We start from the raw sequence: 22,656 nt of genomic DNA on the forward strand, positions 1-22,656 counted from the left end.
TCAGACCAGCTGGCCCCCCTGGACCACTTTTTGCCTTAAAAACAGCTCTGGACATTATGCTCGCCCTCCCCCCCCCCCCCCCCCCCCCCCGCTTAGAGAAATGGGAAGTGGACAAGGGGTGGCTCCTGGAAAGGAAAGTACTGTCAGCTTAGACTTAGTACCTGAATGGCTTTCTGTCCAAAATCATCATTCAGGGCCAGACCTCGTGCCGAGTGGCCTCTAAGCTCCCAGAGTTTGAAGAGCAACTTTGCTAATGCTGGGCTCACCACCTTAAGTGCTAGTGGAGCAGAGGTGTGGGTGGGAGATGGGGTAGTGGCCACAACCTCCCACCTGCTTGGTTTTGTATTTGGTGCTTCAGATAAGGACCTCGTGGGCCTCAGCATCCTCCAGTAGAGAGTGGGAAGAGTTTTGGAGAGAGCAGGTCACTCTGTTCCTCAGAGAGGCAGAGAGAGGCAGAGAGGGGCATCTAGCTGGAGCCTGGATGCCCCCTTCAGGGTGGCTGAGGGGGCCAGCTGGAGCCCACAGAAAGCAACTCCACCAAAGGGTCAGCCCCTGGGAATGGTCTTCCTGGCCCAGCAGAGATGGGTCCCCCCCACCCCCACCCTATTTCCTGTTGAGGCAGGGGAAGGGTTAACTCCCTGCGGGGTGGGAGTGGGCTAGCAGCCCTGGCTCTCAGAAAACATATTTCCTGGGGAGAGCTAGCCAGTCAGCCAGCCAGCCGGCAGGCGTCCCCCCTGACGTTGCCGCCTGCCCAGCCAGCAGGAAGGGGTTAACAAGCCTTGCGCTTCCTCCTGTGTCCTGTTACTGCTGAGGCAGACCTGCCCGGCCAGCTGAGCAACTTTCCTCCGAGTGCTGCCTGCCTGCAGGCTGAGCGTCTAAGACAAGCAAGCTAGAGGCAGAGCTGCAGCCCATTCTGGGGACCCTGCTGCCACCCTTCCGAGGGGTCTGCACCTCCTAGGAGAGGGTGGGCATCTACAGGACGAGGGTCCTTGGTGGATGGCTCTGGGGTCACTCTTGAGGCTGTACTGTCCCCCTGCTGCGCGGGTCGGGTCGGAAGGTCACTGCAGAGGCTGCTCGTGGTCCCAGGGCTGGGGCCAAGGGAGCCTGCACCAGAGGTAAGCTGGCCCCTCCCTGGCAGCGGTGGTACCTCTCATGGAAGGCTTGGGGCTTAGTCTTCATCCCAGGTCCAAGGGAGAGGGGTGAGGAGGAAAGTAGAGGATCCCAGAGGCTTCCTGCCTGCAGCCCCGGGGAAGCAGGACTCGGGGGGCTGCCTCCCCACCCTGAAACCCGCATCTTTGGTGGCATCCTCCCACAGAGTCCCATCCTCCTCTGCCCACCCGTCCTCCTTAGCCCCACCCCGCATTGCATCTCCAGCCTCAGGGCAACCCCCACCCCATTCCAGGACCCCAGGACACAGCCACCTCAGGGCTGACTTAAGCTTAGAGTTCTAGCTCACACTTGTCCCTGCGCCTCCCTCTAGCAAGAGTTACTCCCTCTCCCTCTGCCCCCTGCCCCGGGGCTCCCTCTGACCCCAACGGGGCAGGGGCTGGGGCTGGGGCTGCCTCAGCAGACCGGGGGCTCTGCAGGCTGGTGGCACACACACACTTTGGACAAACTCTTGCACGTGACAACATATCTAGGCTCTCCCCTTGTCCCTGAATCCCCACTCTAGGGATGCCATCCACTTCCTGAGCCCTGACAGTTTCCCTCCCCAGTCCTGGCGCCCATCTCTCCTTTCCCCCTCACCCCCTGAAAGTTCTCCTTGGCACCCACCCTTTATAAAGGAGAGAGCGGATACTTGTGCCACATGGCCTGCCCCCCCCCAGCCCGCCCCTCCCCACTCTGCTCCATACCCGCCCGCCTCCTCCTCCCCCATATCTCGGAATAAGCCTCTCAGGCTCTGCCTTCTCAGTGTCCTTCCCTCCACCTGACAGGTCTGGCTCAAGGTCACTGCAGTAATTCCATACCCGCCCGCCCGGGCCTGCCGCTGCCGCCACTGGCTGCTGGGTTTCTGTTTCACTCCCTTTTATTTCTGGGCATATTGTGTTCGATAAAACCCTGGGCTTGTAACACCGCTGGCAGGGCTCCCAGCTGCTCCCTCCCGTGTTCCTTCCTTTTCTCCTCCCTCCCTTCAGAGCTCCCCGGGCCTCACCCTGCCCCCTCGTCCTCCCCACCTTGTCCCTTCTAACTTTAGGGGAGGGAAGTCCAGGCATCTCCCTGGGGCTTCTGATGCCTCCCTTCCCCCAGTTCCAGGGAAGGTGTGCAGAGAAGGCTCCTCCGCTCCCCCTCCTAGAAGGAAAGTCCAGGCAGGGCAGCAGGGTCCGCACGGAGGGCCCCTCCCACTACCCCAGGCTTGGCGGGAGGGCTGGGGAAGCCAGGCTCTGGCAGGGTGGCTGGTGGAGTCAGGATGCCTGACTGGTTCTGCTGGTTTCTGTGGCCAGCACTGGGAGGGGCGGGCACTCCGGGCGGGCTGTGGGGCACAATTATTTCTCATCTTGATTCTTGCCACCCGCCAGCCCACCAGTTGGGGAGGTAAAGACAGATCTGAGTCACCAGTGAGGGGGAGGGCAGGAGTTAAACAAGTGTTGGCTGTGGTATCCCCACAGAAGGCCTGCCAGGCTGGACGGACAGACAGCAGACAGAAGGTAGGCAGCCTTTCAGCCAGCATTCCATCTCCCTGGAGTCCCACGGGATCACCTCCTCTGGGCCCAAGCTCTCCCAGGCACCTGGGCCCCGAAGAAGCCTGCCAAGGCCTGCTGGCTGCTTTGAACTGAGCCCAGGGTTGGCAGGGCTGGGGGGAGGGCAAGTCCAGATGGGGGAGGGCAGGATGAGCAGCTTCTGACTCCTGCTGAGGCCCAGGGCAGAGACCGGAGGCCAGGGCGAGGTGGGGGGGGAGGCACAATCTCCATGGGTGGTGGTATTGGTGGGGGTTCACGGGTGGTGTGGAGGTTCTGGGGGTCTAGCGTGTGTGTGTGTGTGTGTGTGTGTGTGTGTGTGTGTGTACCCATACCAGAGGAACAGCCATGGTAGGGGATTCTGGTGTTGGTTTCTGGTGGGGCCCTGGGAGAACCTCTTTCTGTCTTGAACCTGGGTTTGCCTTCCCCAGATGGCCTGGTCCTGAAGCTGTGGAGAGGCCAGCGGGCTGACTCTAGTTCCCCCTCAGATTTGGGGTGCTCAAACCGGCCTTGCCTTCAGGGAGCTTACATTCTAGCTGAGATGGAACCAAAACAATAAAGCAATCATATGAATTAACGACAAAACCAGTAACCCTGACAATAAGTATCAGATTCGTCTTCTGGAGACCTAGGTGTTTAGTCCCAGCTCGGCCACCTACACGCCGTGTGACTGTGGGCAGGCTGCATCCCATCCCTGACTTCAGTACTCTTGTGTGTACCACAGAGGTGGCAGGGGCTAGGTCTCTTCGAGAGGCAGGCCCTGCTTCCTGCCTCATACTCCTCTCTGGGCCTCTGGCCTCGCCCAAGTATTCCCTTTGAGCTACCCTTCGTCACCCTGCAGCTTCATCTTCCCTTCAGATCTCTGAACATCACCTCCACTGGGAAGTCTCCCCTGATTTTCCCAGCTTGGGTACTCCTGTATATGCCCATGCTTGATTGAATCGTCATCTGTGCCCCTGGAACTGGACTTGTGTTGGCCAGGACTTGTGCTCTGTGCTCAGCACAGTGTTGGGCTCAGAGAAGGCCCCAGGAACTAGGTGTTGAATGAATGAAGGTGTACAAACTAACGCTGTGAGAAATGGGGAGAGTGGGGACCGAGGACCAGAAAGAATGGGTGCTACGCTAGATCCCGATAACGAAGCAGGAGCAGGGTAAGCAGGCATCCCTGGGGGTCACTTTTGTGTCTCTCGCTAAGGGCAAGGTGGGTGTGTCCGAGGTAGCTCCTGGCTCACACCAGCTCCGTGAACCTCCTTTCCCCATCTCTGAACGGAGATAATAAGCTCGTCTTTGTAGTGTGACTGTGACAAGCAGCGTGCATGTGAGGCTAGACATGCCTTCTGAATAATATGTAAAATAAGAAAAATAAAAATAAGTGCCTGCCAGCGGTGGCTCCTGGCCGGTGGGGACCTGTGGCCAGGCCTTCCGTTGGTGGCTGAGTGGCTGTCAAGGGGGGCCACTGCCCCTGAGTTCTGTCCCTCTCTCCTGCAGACCCATGTGGAACCCGAGGACGCGGCCACCCCACTGAGAGTGTGGGGGCCCACCCCTGGAGATCGTGACCTCGAGACGGTGGCCCTCGGCCCTCCACCTCCAGCGGGGGCAGGGGCCGCCCACCTCCAAGTCCCCAGCCATGACGACCTCCGCGCTGCGGCGCCAGGTGAAGAACATTGTGCACAACTACTCGGAGGCAGAGATTAAGGTGCGAGAGGCCACCAGCAATGACCCGTGGGGCCCTCCCAGCTCGCTCATGTCGGAAATCGCCGACCTGACCTTTAACACGGTGGCCTTCGCCGAGGTCATGGGCATGCTGTGGCGGCGGCTGAATGACAGCGGCAAGAACTGGCGGCACGTGTACAAGGCGCTGACGCTGCTGGACTACCTGCTCAAGACGGGCTCCGAGCGGGTGGCCCACCAGTGCCGCGAGAACCTCTACACCATCCAGACGCTCAAGGACTTCCAGTACATCGACCGCGACGGCAAGGACCAGGGCGTCAACGTGCGCGAGAAGGTCAAGCAGGTGATGGCCTTGCTCAAGGACGAGGAGCGCCTCCGGCAGGAGCGCACCCACGCCCTCAAGACCAAGGAGCGCATGGCGCTGGAGGGCACGGGCATTGGCAGCGGGCAGCTGGGGCTCGGCCGCTCTCGAGGTTCCCCGTCCTCCTACAACTGTGAGTGAGCCCCAGGGCCGGGGGGGGGTGCGGCCCTGAGTGCTGGGGGGTCCCGAGCATTCAGGGAGATGAGGTGGGGAATGGAGCCCGGGAGGCACACCTGCCTGGCGGAGCAGGTGGGCCGCAAATTAGCGCAGACCACAGCGGGATCCTAAGGACTCCTCGGGGAGCTGTCCAGCGGCAGGCCGGGGCCAGGGTGGCAGATGCACAGGCTCCGCAGTCCCCCAGCGGGGTCGCCTTCGGCACCTTTCCAGCTGAGCAATCTAGACGGCCGCCTCTCTGAATCTCCGCTTCCTCATCTATGAAGTAGGGAGAATCTTATCTGCTCCAGTTGTTGGATGTGAGAATTAGGTGAGGCCAGGCCTAGGAATACCCTTAGCCCAGACACATGGTACAGGGCGCTCCATCGGGGCATCCCTCGTGACTCCCTGCTCGAGGGCACTGTCCTTGAAAATGCGGGTGGCTGCAGAGCTCTTCTTGACTCTCCTCCTTGCCCCACTGTGGGCATCCTGGAGCTGAGGGGTACTCAGGAGGGGCCTCAGTTCATAAAGCCCTAGAGGGTGTGCTGGGGGCCTTGAGAGCTGTGACCCTGACTGCCTGGAACCTCTCATGTTCCTACCTTACTTGATCCCTGGTAGGACGGGACCCCACTGGAAGAGTGCAGGAGCTGGAGCAGGGGACCTGGCTTCAAGTCTTACCACAGGACCCTGGCCAGGCAACCCTGGGCTCTTGGTGTGTCTGTAAAGGAGGGACTGGAGACTCTGCTGGGGGTGGAATGGGAAGACACACAAAGCACTGGGCAGCATGCTGCCTGGCCCCCTAGAGCCCTCAGCTGCCAGTTGTTTCCTTCCTCCTCTGTTTCCCTCTCTGAGCTTTAGCTTCCTGATGAGGCAGGGGGAGGGGAGTGGCACGGGCACCTCTGTGGTTAAAGAAGCCACAATGGTCGGTGGTCGTTGCAGCCTCCTCATCATCCCCCCGCTACACCTCCGACTTGGAGCAGGCCCGGCCCCAGACATCAGGAGAAGAGGAGCTGCAGCTGCAGCTGGCTCTAGCCATGAGCCGGGAGGAGGCTGAGAAGGTAAGGCACCTGGGGCACAGCTAGGCGTGGCACTGGGGGTGAGGGGAGCCTGGAGGGAGGCAGGAAAGGTGCCCTGATGCCCCACACCCTTGACTCCTAGGGTCCTCCCTTCTGGGCCCCCAGACCCCAGTCCAGCTCCCAAGGACAGCATAGGGCCTGTCCTTGTGCCCGCGAGTGTTTTGGCAGGGATTGCCTCCCTGCTTCCAGTCTCCTCTGGCTGGGCCTAGAAAGGGCACCCATACCTAGTGGGTTGAGGGTATGTGTGTGTCTTCCAGGCGCACTGTGGGAAGTAGTGAGTGTGCTGGGAGACACCGAGACTCACTGCCCCCACAACCCCTGCCACCAGCTGTCCTTCTAGGGGGCAGGGATAGCCCCTCTGACATCATCTTCTCTGCCATCACTTCTTTGGATCCATGTAGGATGGGCAGGAAGCAGCTGGGCCTCACACAGCAGGACATGGGGGCACTCAGGGGACCCAGAAGAAAAGGATTAATCTCCTGGATTTTGAAACTGGTCGCAAATCCAGGCAGGGAGAAAGCCACATTCACCTTGCTGCCTGGAAGCAGGCTGCTCACACCCACTAGCGTGGGCACTTCTCTCTCCCCTTGGGAGTGGGAGCACTGGGCCCTGTTCACTCCTGTCTCCCCCCCTCACAGCCGGTTCCCCCAGCCTCCCACAGGGATGAGGATCTGCAGCTGCAGCTGGCTTTGCGTCTGAGCCGGCAGGAGCATGAGAAGGTAGCGGCTGAGCCTCCTGTGCTGGTGCAGGTGTAGGTGCTGGTGCAGGTGCTGGGACAGGTGCAGGTGCTAGGGCAGGTGCTGGTGCAGGTGTTGGTGCAGGTGCTGGTACAGGTGCTACATAGGCACTAACCAGGCTCCTCCTGCTTCACCCAGTGGTCCTGCCATGCCTAACCTCTCTCACCCACTCTTCTCAACTCCAGCTCCAGTCCTCCCAAGTCCAGCCTGGGCCGCTCATGCTGTCCTCACCCCTCTTGCCTTCTGCAGGAGGTGAGGTCCTGGCGGGGAGATGACTCCCCTGTAGCCAATGGCGCTGGGGCCGCTGTCCATCGTTGGCAAGACAAAGAGCCAGAGAGAGAAGAGAGAAAGGAGGAGGAGAAGCTGAAAACCAGCCAGGTAGGGAGGGGCTGCGGTGCATGGACTGAGCCTGTGACACAAACCAGATTGGTATCCGTAGCAGTTAGAACCCCACTTTGTATATAATAAGCGCTGTTTAAGCATTTATTCAACAAGAATGGGAGTGGAAGGGGTGCGGTAGCCCCCAGTTCCAGACCGCATGGGCTGATGCCTGAGCAAAGTGGGATGCAAAGAATCCTGATCTGAGGTCCCTGGACTTGGGTTCTGGATTTGCTGTCACTCTGACTTGGGCATATCACTATGGTGGCCTTCGTTTCCTTTTGTTGGACAGCTCCACCTCTCGTATTCTAGGGTGATGTGATGCTGTGGATCTAGTTGAGGGGGAAGCGGGCTCAGGCACATGGTCCAGACAATATCTTGGGCTCATACACATACTTTCCAAAAATACGGGGGTGGGTAGCTACTTGGAACAAAGCCATCCTCCAAAGCAGTGTATGCTATCCCTAGGATGTCTCTGTCTCCTTTCTGCCATGTTCAACAGTGGCTAATTTCTGACCTAGGAAGGCAGACTTGTCATAAAATCTGTCTTCTACCACCAGTGGGTGGAGGATCAGGACAACTGAGGAAGGGGTCAGGCAGGCCTGGGTTTATCCCAGCTCTGCCTCTCCCCAACTGTGCAACTTCATGCAAAGCATCTCCCCTCTCGGGGCCTCAGCTGATGCATCTGTAAAATGGGCACACCACTACCTGTAATATCTACTGCACAGGGTTGTTATGAAAGTCAGGTACTAAATGGATGAGGAACCATTTTATAAACTGCAAAGCACTGTACAGAGGCGAGGATCATTAGCAGATGTTTGTAAGTGAACAAAGGAGAGAATGAGCTGGACTGAGGAAGATAGGCCAGGGACCGCCCTTCCTCTGGTCTCACCCACTTCTGAGCCATGGCTGCCTCTCCCACTCCACAGTCCTCCGTCCTGGACTTGGCAGACATCTTCGCACCCACCCCGGCCCCGCCCTCCACTCACTGCTCCGCTGACCCATGGGACATCCCAGGTGGGCACGCAGGGCTGCAAGAGGTTTCCAGGCTGGTCCCAGAAAGTCCCTTCCTTTCCACCACTTGCTGGCACCCCCTCCCCATAGCTAGGGGCCACTGGGCAAGTCGTCACTTACCCCTCTGAACCTCAGCTTTCTCTGGGACATGGGGTTGTAGTAAGGGATGGGAGAGAATGTCTGAAGAGCCCAGCTCATGGAAAACACAAGAGATGGTTCTCTCGTTTCCCCTGGTCACCCTGGCTTTCCTGTCCCAGCCCATCCCTGACTGGGAAGTGGCCTGATCTGCCCATGCCTGGGAGTCCACGCTCCTGGCACAACTTGCTCAATATGGGCTCCAGCTTGCTGGGTGGGTCCTGAATCAACATCCCATCTGTGAAATGGGACCCTTGCATCCCAACTTGGTCTGGGTAACTGGGAAGGGCCCTGGACTGGGTGTAAAGGTTGGCCTGAGGTCATGTCTGTGCTGTTCCTGTTTTAGGTCTCAGGCCGAACACAGAGCCCAGTGGCTCCTCCTGGGGACCTTCTGCAGACCCCTGGTCTCCTGTCCCTTCAGGAAGCACCCTGTCCAGAAGCCAGCCCTGGGACTTGCACCCTATGCTCTCCTCCTCTGAGCCCTGGGGCCGGACCCCAGTGCTGCCTGCCAGACCCCCTTCCACAGACCTCTGGGCACAGAACTCCCCCCATCACAAGCTCCCCAGCACTGGGGCTGACCCTTGGGGGGCCTCAGGGGAGACCTCCAATGCACCTGGTAAGCAGAGGGCCAGACAGTGTGGGTGAGGCGCTGGAGGACTTCTGGGTCCCCTCCCTCCAGTGCCAAGGGGCAGCATGTCCTGTCTATGTTAAGAGGGCTGCTTGCCCGAAAGGGGTCAGACCAGTGACTGCACACCCACCTTTTTGCCAACCTACCTCCTCCCCCTCTTCTTCCTTGGCCAGCTCTAGGTGGTACCTCACCCTTTGACCCATTTGCCAAACCTCCAGGACCCACAGAGACCAAGGAGGCGCCAGAGTGTGCCCAGGCCCTGCCCTCTGGGAAGCCCAGCAGTCCTGTGGGTAAGGAGGCAGGGGATGACACAGCTCTGGGGAATGAGGGGCCCACCCAGAGGTGACCTCTGTCCTCTCTTCCCACAGAGTGACCATTCCCTCTCCCTACCAATGCGGTCTATCTCTGTTCCAGAGCTGGACCTGTTTGGAGACCCCATCCCCAGTTCCAAGCAAAATGGCACCAAGGAGCCAGACGCCTTTGACCTGGGTGCACTGGGGGAAGTGCTAACCCAGCCCAGCAAGGAGGCCCGAGCATGCCGGACCCCTGAGTCTTTCCTGGGCCCTTCAGCCTCCTCTTTGGTCAACCTTGACTCATTAGTCAAGGCGCCCCAGGCTGCAAAGACCCGAAACCCCTTCCTGACAGGTAGGACACTCTCCCGTGTCCCCGCTGGGTCTCCACACTGCGGGCCCCCTGCTTTTCTCCATCACTCCTTTCAGAGCCCAGCTCCTGCCCTAAAAATCTTCTCTAAAAATGTACTCTTCTCCATCCCTGAGACCCCAGATCTTGCCTCCCCCTCCATCTAGGGCTGTGCGCCCTGGCGCGCTCCAAGCTCCCCACCCGCTCTCGCCCCGCAGGTCTCAGCGCTCCATCCGCCACCAACCCGTTCGGCGGGGGCGAGCAGGGCAGGCCGACCCTGAATCAGATGCGCACCGGGTCGCCGGCGCTGGGCTTTCCCGCCAGCGGGCCAGTCGGGGCGCCCTTGGGCTCCATGACCTACAGCGCCTCCCTGCCCCTCCCGCTCAGCAGCGTGCCGGCCGGCGTGACCCTCCCCGCCTCGGTCAGCGTCTTCCCGCAGGCGGGAGCCTTCACGCCGCCGCCCGCCAGCCTGCCGCAGCCGCTGCTGCCCACGTCGGGCTCCGCGGGGCCGCTCCAGCCACCCCCGCAGGCGGGCGGCACCAACCCCTTCCTCTGAGCGCAGCCCCGCCCCGCACGCCCGGGCCGGCGCCTGCGCCCGCGCCTGGCACGAGGACCCGCCCCCGGGGCGGGGCGGGGACGGGGCGGGGGGCGGGGCGGGGCGGGGCTGCCACCCAGGCCCCGCCCCGGGGAGCCCGGACCGGCTGAGGCTCCGCCCCCCGGCCGGCCCGGGCGCCCCGCCCCTCCGCAGCTCCTGGAGCTTGAGACCGACGCGGTCCCGGGGCCGAGACCACGCCCGCGTGGTGGGGACTGGAGCCCGCTTCCTCGGCTCCACCAAGTGGACTTCTTGCGAGGCGTGGCGGCTGGACCAGGACCACAGCGCGAATCGCCGGCTGCGGCGGAAACAAGTGCTCCACGGTGTGGGGCACAGAGATGCTCCCACTTGCCGTACATCCCACAGCCTGGCACCTTCGCTTCCAGACGCTCCCCAAGCTCTCACTCGTTCTCTCATTTCACTTTACCACGGATCAGCCCTGGGGATGATCTAATGGCAGGGAACAATAGACAGTTGTTCCCATTCGTTGCCGCTCATTCTGTGCTAAGCACTTTAGACAGATTATTTAATTTAACCCTTGCAACAACCCTCTGAGGTAGATAATACTATTCCCACTCAAGACTGCCTACATAATTGGTGGGGCCTAGTGCGAAATGAAGAGGCAGGGCCCTTCTTCCAAATTAAGAATTTCAAAATGAGGCAGCAGAGCATTAAACCAAGTGCATAGCCCTTGGTCCTGCTGTCATGTTATAGGTGAGGAAGCAGGCTCAGAGAGGTTAAGTGGCATGCTCAAAGTCACAAAGCTAGCACGGATTGGGACTGGGATTCAGAAAATCTGACTCCACAGCCTTGTGCTCCCAGGCTGGGCCCCCGGTTTCATTGACAAATATTGACCTGCAGCGACCAAAGTGTTCCACTCACCGGGGAGGAATCCAAGAATTGCTAAGCCCACAACCTCCAGGAACTCAGAACTCAGTGGGGAGACAAAACCGGTACTGGAACCCTTGTGCTCCTTGTTTTACTGAGTCACTTTAAATCTGGCTCTACCCTTTCCCCGCCCCCTTCCTTGGTTGCCAGGGCAAGAAATTCTATCTCAGGCCTGCTGAGAGAGCCTGACCCCTTCTGGGGGCTTATGTAGGGTCTGAGAAACAAAGGTAAGGGGGCAGGGCCCAGTACCTTATCCTAGGGCCACCGTGAACCCTCCATTCCTTTTCTTCCACCACTGGACACTAATTTGTCCTCAGGGCTCAGACTCTGGCCCTGTAGTAGCCCTGCTCCCAGCCCCCACTCCCTTCTGGGTCACTGAGGGAAAATAGCCTTCTATAGAGCAGGAACGCCAACGTGGAGGGAGGATACGATGCTGTTCTCTTTCTTAAGTGGAAGGAGGATGTGGCAAAAGGAGCTACTTTGGTTTGGGTTTTTTTTTTTTTTTCCTTTTTTTTTTGGAAGGAGGGAGTCCTACTATGGCTGTTACAGGCAGGATCGACAAGAGCTCCTACTTAGGAATTAGACCAACAGAGCTCACAACTCTGCTCCAAGATTTGCACTCAATAATAATAATAATAATCATCATCATCATCACTTAGTAATAAGTGGTTATGCTCCCTGACCTTGAGTAAATTACTTAACCTCTCTATGACTCTGCCTCCATTTCCTTACTTGTCAAGTGGGAACAAGAGTTCCTTCCTTAGGAGGTTGCTATGTGGCTCCTCCCACGCAGTGTCCTTTTGGCCCAGGGCCCACCCTCTTCAGAGACTCCAGTGAGCAATGAGCCCGTCATACCCTCATTCCTGGTCTTGCCAGGCAGCACCCAGAGTCCAGCCCCCGTCTGTCTTCTGTCACACACACCTGGGAGGTTTCCATCCTTCCTGGTAGCTCACCCACCGGTCACCCTTCCCCTACCTGGGCCCTCCTCTTCTAAGCTGGCTCTCCCTTGTGGACTTTGATTTTCTGAGGACCCCCAAGGGATGCTGCTTGACCCCCACAAAGAAGAGGTGGGTAGCCTTATTTCCCCATAGCTCCTTCTGGACCATTTTCCTCCTCTAAGAGCCTCCTTCTTGGAGGCTGGAGCCCCTGGGTTGTCCTGCCTCCTCTGCCTGGGGCTGTGCTCCACCTCATTCTCACCATGCTTGCCATCTTGGCTCACAATCTCCTCACCCAGATCTTCCTTAACCCCACCTGACTCCATTAATCAGAAAGATGACCATGACCTCTCAGCTACCCTTACCCATGGTCACACTTTTGGGCTCGTCATCACCCAAATTCCTTCACATTCCAGGCAGGCTTCCTGTTCTCTGATCTTAATCTCATTCCTTCCAGGGAGCATCTACCAGACCCTCCGGCCTGCTGACCTTTCTGCCACCACCCCAACCTTCTCAGAGATCTCTTCTCTCCTTGACGTCATCAATTGCTTTCTGTCAACCAAGTCCTTCTCCTTGATATTTATCATAATTAGCCTCATCTATCTTGAAAGTCTTTCCATCTTTCCCCTCACTTCAAGCACCCATGCCACCTCTCTCTATCCCCTTTCTTTCCCTTCCTCCTGACCCACTCCAGTTGACTTCTGCTGTCAGCCCCACCTCACTTGAACACTGTCTGCCAAGCTCAGCCAATGACTCCCGTGTTGCTGAAGTCATTTGGCCTTTTTTCTGTCCCATCTCACTTGGCTTTTCCAGAATCTGACCATGAGGACCCTTCCTCTTTGCAACTCTCTGTCTGTTTGCCTTTGGGACACCACCCTCTCCTGGTGTTCCCTTGACCCTCTTGTGATTCTCTGTCTGTGTCTTTCATGGGTGTGTTCCTGAGTTCCTTGAGCCCAGACCTGAGCTTGCTCCTCTCATTGCTCCTTGGATGGTCCCTGCCATGCCTGCACTGAACCCTCCCCGCTGCCCCAATTCCTCCTACAAACCTCTCCTCTGTTCCAGAGCCATGTTCTCCCCACACATATATCTCAAGGGCACCTCAAACCAAAATGTCCAAAAATGACCTCTCGAACTCCCACCTGAGCCTCTCCATGCCCCCTCCTCAGCAAATGGCCTCACTGTCCAGCATAAGCCCTACTCTGCAAACCAGTCTTGACATCTTCCTTTCCCTCACTGCCAATCCTGAGGATGTCTTCTCCTCTACAGGCCTCCAGACCCTTCTCACTACTTCCACTTCCACCTGGTGCAAACCTCCACCATCTCCTCTGGGTCCTGCCACAGCCTCCTAACCAATCCTGCTTCTTCCACTCTTGCGCCTTTCCAGCCCATTCTCCACTTAGAAGCCAGAGGGACCTTTCTAAAGTGCAGAGTCACTTCCCTGACCAAAGCCCTTGAACATCTTTGTTCTCTCATCAACAACCAAAACTCCTACTCACAGTTCATGAGTCCCTCCAGGACCTGGACAATTGCCCTCCTCCAAACTCACGTCATCTCCTATGTCTCTTTCCTTTGCTCTCTGCCCTGCAGCCATGCCTGTCTTCCGTAGTTCTTCAGCCCTGACTCACTGCTATGCCCAGGGCCTTTGCCCATCAGTTCCGCCTGTTTCCCCAGCACTCCCCTGACACCCTCTCTCAGGACCCCGTGCTCTCATTCTTCCATGGCTGCTACACAAATGTGATTTCCTCAGGGAAGCCTCTCCTGCGTCGCCTCTCCCACCAGATCAGGTTCCTTGTTTTAGTCATGACACTTCTCACAGTGGGTGGTTGTATATTCGTGTGTGTGTGTGTGTGTGTGTGTGTGTGTGTGTGTTTGTCAGATTAAATTCTGTCTCCTTCAACAGACTGTGTGCAACACAGGGGCAGGAGCCTGGTCTCTCTCCACCCACCATTGTACCTAAGCAGAGCACCTGGCAGGCAGTAGGCACTCAATAAATATTGGCTGAATGTAGTAAATGAGATAAGTGTGGAAAGTATATGATAGGACTCAGAGCTGGCTTGTCGTTATTATTCAGGGAAGCCTCCCTGGAGTGGGTGGGATGTGCCCAGGATCTTTAAATGGAAAGGCAGAGTCAAAGCTCTCTGGCTGGGTGGGCCTGGAGAATGCATGCCTTCTGCTCCAGCCTCGCTTCTCTCTCTCTTAAAAAAAAAAAAAAGTTATTTATTTATTCATAAGAGACACTCACAGAGAGAGGCATAGACATAGGCTCCATGCAGGGAGCCCCATGCAGGCTGGATCCCAGGACCCCGGGATCACGCCCCGAGCGGAAGGCAGGCGCTCCACCACTGAGTCACCCAGGGGTCCCTCCAGCCTCATTTCTCATTTGTACAATGGTCAAGGGTTGGACAAAATGACCTAAGGCTCTGGCATCCAACGGCCCTGACATCCTCCCAGCCCTCCATGTTCTTCTCACGAGGCGTGACTGTCCCGCGGGCAGCCGGTTTAGGTCTAGCGGAGCCCAGCCGGCCCCTTCCGTGCCCAGACCCGGGCCTCCCAAGGCCGCGCTGTCCGGCCTGCGATCCCACGCTCGGCCACCGGGCGGCGCGCGGAGACCAGCCACGCGGCGGCGGGAGGCCCGGCCCGGTGGGTGCCCTGGCCCGCCCCTCGCAGCCTGGGCCTCCCTCCCGGTCCGCAGCGTCCGCGCCTTGGCCGCCAACAGCCATGCTGGGTGCCCGGGCCTGGCTGGGCCGCGGCCTCCTGCTGCCCCGCGCCGCGCGGGGCCTCCCCACCAGCCGCCGGTAAGGGCCGGTGAGTGGGCCGAGCCGCGAGCCCGAGGGGCCCGGGACCGCTTGTCGCATCACGGTGCTGGTCCCCAGCACGCCGCCACCCTTACTGCTCCCGCGACCTGGCCCAGACTGTACCGCCCCCTCTTCCCCAACCCCTCATCCTCCTCACCCCCCACCCGACTCCCCCCCTTCCTGCTGCAGGGCCAGCTCCCCCGGAATTCTCCTGACACCACCTCCGGGAAGCCTTACTTGGACCCCAATGCCAGGCCATGTTCCTTGTCCAGGGGCACCCTGGGCTGACCTGTCCCAATCCTTATGGGTGGAGGGGCCTGTCATTTAGGTCTGCCCTGCAGTGCCAGGTTCCCAGGCTGAGCCCCCTGAGATCTGAGCCAGTTTCTGACTCCCTGGGGGTGCTGGGGGGGTCTGGCCTTATGGAAGGGCCCAGGGGGTGAATGTTGAGTGAGAGGGCCCCCTGTATTGATTTTCCTGTCATTGCCGTCCAGTTCTTGCCCTGTCCAGCCACCAGCAGCAGACAGCCTCCTGCCCAGGTCACTAACCCAGGCCAGCAGAGACACCTGCCAGTGCAGACACCATGGGGAGGGGCTCCGTGAGGGGGAAAGAATGGAGACTGACGTTCCATTCTGCCCATTGTGACTCACTCTGACCTCACAGTCATCATCCTTCCCACCGCCAGGTCCGAGAGGCTGGGGGAGACTAACCTGGCAGGGATCCCCCAATGAGCCACCTTTCTTCACCCCCCCAAAAACAAAAGGGGGAGCACAAAGGCCACGGTCTCCCCCGTGGTTCAGAAAGGTGGGTTAGGCCTGGAGCAGGGGGCTCCAGGAGAGGAGCCAGGGGGCAGGGGGAGTGCTGTGGGCCTCCGTGGTGGGCCTGGGCTGGGGGGAGGCGGGTGGCAAGCTGTCACTGACGCACCTGCCCACGCCAGGGGCAGCTCCTCCCGGGACAAGGACCGCAGTGTGACAGTCAGCAGTTCAGTACCCATGCCTATTGGAGGGAAGGGAAGCCGGACCAACTGCTCCCCATCTGTACCCCAGAAGGTCCCCAACCGCCTGATCAATGAGAAGTCACCGTACCTCCTGCAACATGCCTACAACCCTGTGGACTGGTGAGTACCACTCCTGAAGCTCTTCCCTCCCCGACCTCCTAAACCTCCCTCTCCCTGCCCCCCTCCCTCTGGGGGTATCAGAGCTCTCAGCCCCTCCTACACCCCCCTACTCCTACCCCTCTCTCTCTGGGGGCAGATGGGGTCTCAACCCCTCCTACACCCCCTTACTCCTACCCCCCCCTCTGGGGGCAGCTGAGCTCTCAGCCCCTCCTACACCCCTTCTCCCCCACCCTCACCCCCATCCTGGGGTCAGCCAGTGAAGCCCAACCCTGCCGGCTTAGGTACCCCTGGGGACAGGAAGCTTTTGACAAGGCCAGGAAAGAAAACAAGCCAATTTTCCTTTCAGGTAAGGTACCCCCCTTCCCTGGGATGGGAGGAAGGGGGCAGTAGTGGACAGGGGAAGGGTCCTCTGGGCCTGGAGCCTCCCAGGAAACCTCTAACCAATCACTGGTTATCACCACCACCACCACCGGTCCACCGTGGCCCCGTTCCAGTGGGATACTCCACCTGTCACTGGTGCCACATGATGGAGGAGGAATCCTTCCAGAATGAGGAGATTGGCCGCCTGCTCAATGAGGACTTTGTCAGCGTGAAGGTAGACCGAGAGGAGAGGCCAGATGTGGACAAGGTGTACATGACCTTCGTGCAAGTAAGTAGTCTTCCCCATATGGGGGTGGGGGTGGTCTGAGCACAGGGGGCCGCTCCCCTCACCCTCGTCCTCTCTCTGCCAGGCCACCAGCAGTGGTGGGGGCTGGCCGATGAATGTGTGGTTGACTCCCAACCTCCAGCCCTTTGTGGGGGGCACCTACTTTCCCCCCGAGGATGGCTTGACCCGAGTTGGCTTCCGCACAGTGTTGCTGAGGATACGGGAGCAGGTGGGTGTGCTCCCAGGGAGTGGAGATGCGTGGGGGACTGGGTTCCAGGGCAAGGACCCCCCCACTGGATGCTGACCTCTGGGTCTGCCCCTGCCTCCTACAGTGGAAGCAGAACAAGAACACCCTGCTGGAGAACAGCCAGCATGTCACCACAGCCCTCCTGGCCCGCTCAGAGATCAGCATGGGTGACCGGCAGGTGCCACCATCCGCCGCCACCATGAACAGCCGCTGCTTCCAACAGCTGGATGAGGGCTATGATGAGGAGTATGGTGGCTTTGCTGAGGCCCCCAAGTTCCCCACGCCGGGTCCGTGCCCCCCATCCCTGCCTTCCCCACTCCCATCCCAGCCCTCCGATGCCTGTGATGCCTATCCGGGCCGATCTCTTCGGACCTCTGGCTTGGTCATTAACCACCTGCTCTGGCTGACCAGAGCTGCTCTGACTCACTCCCCACCCCTGCCTGCCAGGAGCTCTCTGGTGAAGTCCTAACTTCTGATCTGAGCAGCAGCCCTATGACACTGACCTGGAGAGCGATCTTCTGTTCTCTGTGTTGACCATTGACCTCCTGACCTCCAGCGTGTCCAGGGAGACAGCCTGTTGAGTCAACTCCTAACCCCAGCCTGGCCAAAGGCCTCCTGATCACCCAAATCTCTGCCCCGCCCAAGTCCCCCATCCTCTCACGTGACTGTTCTTGATGCTCACAGTGATCCTGAACTTCCTGTTCTCCTACTGGCTCAGCCATCGACTAACCCAAGATGGCTCTCGGGCCCAACAGATGGCCTTGCACACCCTGAAAATGATGGCTAACGGGGGCATCCGAGACCATGTGGGACAGGTGAGGGGAGGCATTCCCTGGAGGGGGCAGCAGGAGGTAGTGGGGTGGGGGCAGAATCTAGGGTCAGCCTCTAGCCCCATGTCCTGCCCGGCACAGGGCTTCCATCGCTACTCCACGGACCGCCAGTGGCATATCCCCCACTTTGAGAAGATGCTGTATGACCAGGCACAGCTTGCAGTGGCCTATTCACAAGCCTTCCAGGTGACCCCTGAACCCAGCCTAGAGCAAAGACACTTAGCCTGTCCTCCTACCTCTGGCTGCCCTTCTAAGGCTTGGGGACTTCTAGCTGCCCCCTTGTCTTCACCCTTAATCCCCTCCTGTATGCCCAGGCTCTCTCCCCACCCTCCTGGGAGAATGGTGACAGCCCTCTCTGTACCCAGGCCACCCCAGAGACCTCTGTTTACAGACCTCCCTCCTCCCACCTCAGATCTCTGGTGACGAGTTCTACTCCGATGTTGCCAAAGGCATCCTGCAGTACGTGGCTCGGAACCTGAGTCATCGGGTGTGTGTCCACTGAGGCAGGCGGGCCTGGAGGCAGGAGGGCTCGGGGCCTCAGCTGCCCTGAAGGCAGGGGCCAGCCAACTCTCCTCTTCCCACAGTCTGGAGGCTTCTACAGCGCTGAGGACGCAGACTCACCCCCAGAGCGGGGCATGCGGCCCAGAGAGGGGGCCTTCTATGTGTGGACGGTCAAGGAGGTCCAGCACCTCCTTCCTGAGCCTGTGCTGGGTGCCACCGAGCCCCTGACCTCGGGCCAGCTCCTCATGAAGCACTACGGGCTCACAGAGGCTGGCAACATCAGCCCCAGCCAGGTGAGGATGCGGGGCTGTCAGGGACGGAGAGGCCCTGAAGCCAGCAGGCCAGGTGACTCCCTCTCACCAGGGCTGTTTTCCTCAGGACCCCAAGGGGGAGCTGCAGGGCCAGAATGTGCTGACCGTCCGCTATTCGCTGGAACTGACCGCTGCCCGCTTTGGCCTGGATGTAGATGCCGTCCGGACCTTGCTCAATACGGGGTTGGAGAAGCTCTTTCAGGCCCGGAAACATCGGCCAAAGCCACACCTGGACAGCAAGATGCTGGCCGCCTGGAACGGTGGGGCGGCCATGTCTGCGGCCTGATCCTGTTGACAGATTTTATCCTTCAAGAGGCCCCTCCTATCTGTCAGGCACCTGCTAGATATCAGTTCTCCCTTTATCGGGTTTATCATTCCCAATTTACAAATGAGCCAATTGAGGCTTAAAGAGCCGAAGTGACCCACCCTAGGTCACACTCAGGAGCCAGGAGTTCTTACCCACTGCTCCAGAGAGGTGTCGGGGGCTTGGAGGATCAGGGCGGACACACCTGGAAGGGTCCAGCTGGCTTCTCCTGAAGTGTCTAGTGTCTCCTCCCTCCAGGACTGATGGTGTCTGGCTATGCTGTGACTGGGGCTGTCCTGGGCCAGGAGAGGCTGATCAACTATGCCATCAATGGTGCCAAGTTCCTGAAGCGGCATATGTTTGATGTGGCCAGTGGGCGCCTGATGCGGACGTGCTATGCAGGCCCTGGGGGAACTGTGGAGCACAGGTCAGGGCCAGGACAGCTTGGGAAGGCTGGTCTCCCTGGGCATCGCGGGCCTATCTCCGTCCCTCTCCCTCCCTCCTGGTAGGCTCCAATCCCAGCTCTTCCATTTGCTGCTATGAGCTCTTACCTTCCCTGAGCCCAATTACTCATCCAGGAAGTGGGCTAAAGGTACCCGCCAAGAGATAGATCTTGAGGGCTAAGTGAAAGGGCAGGTAGAGGGCCTTCTCTGGGAAAGCCTCTCTCCCTCGGCCTGTCCGCAGCCCCTTCCCTAATGCCTGTCCCCACAGCAACCCACCCTGCTGGGGCTTTCTGGAGGACTATGCCTTTGTAGTGCGGGGCCTACTGGACCTGTACGAGGCTTCGCAGGAGAGCTCATGGCTCGAGTGGGCTCTTCGGCTGCAGGACACGCAGGACAGGCTTTTCTGGGACTCCCAAGGCGGTGGCTACTTCTGCAGTGAGGCTGAGCTAGGGGCTGGCCTGCCCCTGCATCTGAAGGACGGTCAGTGGTGGGTGTGGGGCTGACCTCGACCCAGTTAGGGCTTGGGTTCCCTGGGGGAGGCATAAGCGCAGCGTGGTGGTAAAGAGCCAGCCTGGGTTCACCTCTCCACCACTTATTTGTTCACCAACGGACTTGGAGTTGGTCTTATTATATTCCAGATCCTCAGTTTCCTAATACATGAAACAGAGCTAGCATTGGTACTAACTTACAGGTGGATACAGAGATGGATCGAGCTATTCCACAAACACACTTAGCAGCAGTAACTGGGTGCTTGGATTCATAGATCATGCAAGGTTTACCCTCACAAAATACAATGTAGCAGGGGAAACAACTAATAAATAGTAATGACCAGTACAAAAGTGCACGCACAGATGGGTACTTACAACAGGAGCGTCATAGAGTAGTAGGCGCTTGGCCCCTTGCATTTTAGTACTGCTCACCATTACCTGACACATCTGGTATGTTAATGGTGCCCTCCCCCCCAATGTAAGCATCCTGGGAGCAAGGCTTTTCTTCTTTTCCTTCTGCATCATCCCCAGCACCTAGCATAGGCCTGGTACATTAGCAGGTGCTCCACAAATGTTAGCTGAAGGAATGAAAGGACCCGGCTGGAGAACAACAGTGGGACCTAACTCAGTGAGGGGGATGGACTCAAGCCCAGGACAAGCATCACTTAGCCAACAACTCTGAGAAGCCTGGAGGATGGGGGATGGGGCGGAGGCTAGCAGAGGGGAGGCACCCTCTTAGGCCAAGCTGGGTCCCTGCAGGGTCTTATAGGCCTGGCAAGTAGTGAAAATCTCTGAAGGGTTTTAAGTAGGTTGTGGGCTGGTCCGGTGAGGTTCCAGGAATATCATTCTGACTGCAGGTGGACAAAAGGGCCTTCCGAAGGGGGGCAGGGGAAACCGGGTGACCAGTCAGGAGGCCATCAGTGGCATTCAGTCCCAGTGAGGGCGGGCAAATGCTGCGGAAAAGCTAGAAGTACAAGATGGGTAGAAGTGGTGAGATTTAGGTCTACTCTGGCCATGGACCCAGCAGACTCTGGGTGGATTAGAAGTGGGAGGTAGGGGAAAGGTGGGGAGCGGCAAGGATGATGGCACTCTGGCTTGAGCAGCTGTGTAGCTGGATTGAGGAGTCCATAGATGGGGGAGCAGGGGGACCAAATGTTCAGCCCCATGCCAAGTGGCTGAGAGAGCAAGAGGTCAGCAAGTGCCGGGCATCAGAGCTGGGGCAGGATTGGGCCGGGGTGGACTCTTTCCCATCCCATCCCCATCCGCCACCACTGTGGTCACTGTCCTGGGGCTGGGTCCTGGGACCCTGTGACTGACCCTTACCACTCCCTCCACCCTGCCCCCTGCAGACCAGGATGGCGCAGAGCCCAGTGCCAACTCTGTGTCGGCCCACAACCTGCTTCGGATGCATGGCTTTACGGGTCACAAAGACTGGATGGACAAGTGTGTGTGTCTCTTGACTGCCTTCTCCGAGCGCATGCGCCGTGTCCCTGTGGCATTGCCAGAGATGGTCCGCGCCCTCTCAGCCCACCAGCAGACCCTCAAGCAGGTGTGGGGGGGTGAGGGCACTCATGCTAGGACCCGGGGGGGAGGAGGGGATCTGGGGCTGCAGTGGGGGCTGGGGGCATGGGGTGGGGCTCCTGGAGCTGTCCCCCAGAGCTCAGGTCTGTGAGTGTGTGGCTGTCAAGGAGTGTGTGCAGGTATCTCCATGGGGATATCCATATGAGCTGCTCTAGGCGGTGGAGGTATCCAAGTGAGTGTGCATCTGAGGGGCCAGGCCTCTGGCCTGGGTAAGTGATTGTGTGAGCACCTGCTACTCGGGTATTCAGAGCAGAGAGGGCAGGAGGCAGGGGCTAGAGATGCGTCCCTGTGGTTGGTGAAGTGTTTCTCTGTCTCTGTATCTGTGTGGTTGGGGCTGCCATTGTGTGGGCAGGCATGTGCTTATCTGTGTGCAAATCCCTATTTACATTATTGCTGGGTGTGCATGTCTAAATATGTGTGCCTCTGGAGGTGTGTGACTGTGCATCTGCATGCCCGCCGAGTGTGTGCTAGTGTGTTCACCAGTATGTATGTGCCATGTTCAGATTTGCCCTGATTATATTTGCATGTTTACCTGCACATCTCTGCTTCTATGTGTATGTGTGTGTGTGTGTGTGTTGTGTGCTGATGTCTGCACCTGTGGGTGCGTCTCCCTGGGTTTGTATCCCACTGCTGTGTAGGATACCATCACTTTATGTGTTCTTATGTACGTGCGTCCATGTTCCCACTTGCTGAGCTTGAATCTGAGGCAGCCTCCTGGCAGCTGGTCTGGAGGATGCTCAGCTGCATCCCTGTTCCTTCCTGGGGCTATAGTGCAGAGTGGAGGGAGGACAGGGAACCCCTGGTAGGTCTGGGTCCAGCTCCCCACCCCTGCTCCTGGAGTTACCTCTCTGTTCTGGCCAGATCGTGATCTGTGGAGATCCCCAGGCCAAGGATACCAAAGCTCTGCTGCAGTGTGTCCACTCCATCTACATCCCTAACAAGGTTAGAGTTTGTGAGCCCTGCCCCAGCCTCCCAACTCTCCTGCCTGGGGGCCCCCCTGCCCCTCTGCATCTCTCCACTATCCCCTCCTCCGGTGGCCCCAGGAGAGGAAAACCACCGTGGGCCCTGCCAGTGTCCCAGTACCCCCCAGGTGACTGTCTACTTTTCTGCTACCACAGGTGCTGATCCTGGCCAACGGGGACCCCTCCAGTTTCCTGTCCCGCCAGCTGCCTTTCCTGAGTACCTTGCGGCGGCTGGAAGACCGGGCCACGGCCTACGTGTGTGAGGACCAAGCTTGCTCAATGCCCATCACGGAGCCCTGCGAGTTACGGAAACTGTTACACCAATGACTTCCTCGACCGTGTCAGGCAGGGGCAGGAGGCCGAGCTTCCCAGCTGGCCAGACTCAGGCCCGGTAGGGCCCTGTGCATGCTGTGGCCATCCCTGGGCGCCCTGTCACCAGACGCCCTCGGCCATCCTCACCATCCCCCCCAGGGGCACCCACTCACCCTGGAATAAACCTAACAGCATCCCACGGGAACCTTGGGGTCTCAGCCTTGCTTGTGTGTGTGTGGG

General features: G+C 58.9%; 2 protein-coding genes across 8 annotated transcripts; both read left to right on the top strand.

Annotated features, from left to right (window-relative positions):
* Positions 1 to 830: 830 nt before the first annotated feature.
* On the top strand, positions 831 to 10,102 carry EPN3 (epsin 3). Of its 3 annotated transcripts, none has more exons than XM_055329216.1 (10): positions 831 to 1,115; positions 4,164 to 4,840; positions 5,800 to 5,918; positions 6,575 to 6,655; positions 6,923 to 7,051; positions 7,981 to 8,068; positions 8,547 to 8,816; positions 9,002 to 9,118; positions 9,243 to 9,473; positions 9,686 to 10,102. In XM_055329216.1, the coding sequence occupies exons 2-10, from the start codon at positions 4,303 to 4,305 to the stop codon at positions 10,021 to 10,023; spliced, it is 1,911 nt and encodes a 636-aa protein (XP_055185191.1). In that variant the 5' UTR covers positions 831 to 1,115; positions 4,164 to 4,302; the 3' UTR covers positions 10,024 to 10,102. The 3 variants fall into 3 exon arrangements, with proteins under 3 accessions (XP_055185191.1, XP_055185185.1, XP_055185200.1); XM_055329210.1 differs by lacking the exon at positions 831 to 1,115 and adding an exon at positions 2,517 to 2,645; XM_055329225.1 differs by lacking the exons at positions 831 to 1,115; positions 6,575 to 6,655 and adding an exon at positions 2,517 to 2,645.
* A 20-nt stretch (positions 10,103 to 10,122) lies between these two features.
* Positions 10,123 to 22,605, top strand: SPATA20 (spermatogenesis associated 20). Of its 5 annotated transcripts, XM_055329242.1 has the most exons (17): positions 14,579 to 14,677; positions 15,360 to 15,478; positions 15,612 to 15,791; positions 16,073 to 16,137; positions 16,286 to 16,440; positions 16,523 to 16,666; positions 16,770 to 16,971; positions 17,369 to 17,499; positions 17,596 to 17,700; positions 17,927 to 18,001; positions 18,099 to 18,308; positions 18,394 to 18,586; positions 18,889 to 19,057; positions 19,342 to 19,553; positions 20,911 to 21,110; positions 22,004 to 22,084; positions 22,261 to 22,605. In XM_055329242.1, the coding sequence occupies exons 2-17, from the start codon at positions 15,402 to 15,404 to the stop codon at positions 22,429 to 22,431; spliced, it is 2,370 nt and encodes a 789-aa protein (XP_055185217.1). In that variant the 5' UTR covers positions 14,579 to 14,677; positions 15,360 to 15,401; the 3' UTR covers positions 22,432 to 22,605. The 5 variants fall into 5 exon arrangements, with proteins under 5 accessions (XP_055185246.1, XP_055185210.1, XP_055185217.1 ...); XM_055329271.1 differs by lacking the exons at positions 14,579 to 14,677; positions 15,360 to 15,478 and adding an exon at positions 10,123 to 12,014; XM_055329235.1 differs by lacking the exon at positions 15,360 to 15,478 and having other exon boundaries at positions 14,566 to 14,677.
* Positions 22,606 to 22,656: the final 51 nt, after the last annotated feature.

The sequence above is a fragment of the Nyctereutes procyonoides genome, unplaced genomic scaffold (genome assembly GCF_905146905.1).
Source record: "Nyctereutes procyonoides isolate TBG_1078 unplaced genomic scaffold, NYPRO_anot_genome, whole genome shotgun sequence".
Classification (NCBI taxonomy): domain Eukaryota; kingdom Metazoa; phylum Chordata; class Mammalia; order Carnivora; family Canidae; genus Nyctereutes; species Nyctereutes procyonoides.

What these genes read in the sequence shown, in the direction of transcription:
- EPN3 (XM_055329216.1), top strand. Translation starts at nt 4,303, where the DNA reads ATGACGACCTCCGCGCTGCGGCGCCAGGTGAAGAACATTGTGCACAAC. An exon ending in AGAAGCTGAAAACCAGCCAG is followed by an intron (nt 7,052 to 7,980) that starts GTAGGGAGGGGC and finishes CCCACTCCACAG; the next exon opens with TCCTCCGTCCTGGACTTGGC. An exon ending in GGAGACCTCCAATGCACCTG is followed by an intron (nt 8,817 to 9,001) that starts GTAAGCAGAGGG and finishes TTCCTTGGCCAG; the next exon opens with CTCTAGGTGGTACCTCACCC.
- SPATA20 (XM_055329235.1), top strand. Translation starts at nt 14,601, where the DNA reads ATGCTGGGTGCCCGGGCCTGGCTGGGCCGCGGCCTCCTGCTGCCCCGC. An exon ending in GATGCTGGCCGCCTGGAACG is followed by an intron (nt 18,587 to 18,888) that starts GTGGGGCGGCCA and finishes TCCTCCCTCCAG; the next exon opens with GACTGATGGTGTCTGGCTAT. An exon ending in GCCCCTGCATCTGAAGGACG is followed by an intron (nt 19,554 to 20,910) that starts GTCAGTGGTGGG and finishes TGCCCCCTGCAG; the next exon opens with ACCAGGATGGCGCAGAGCCC.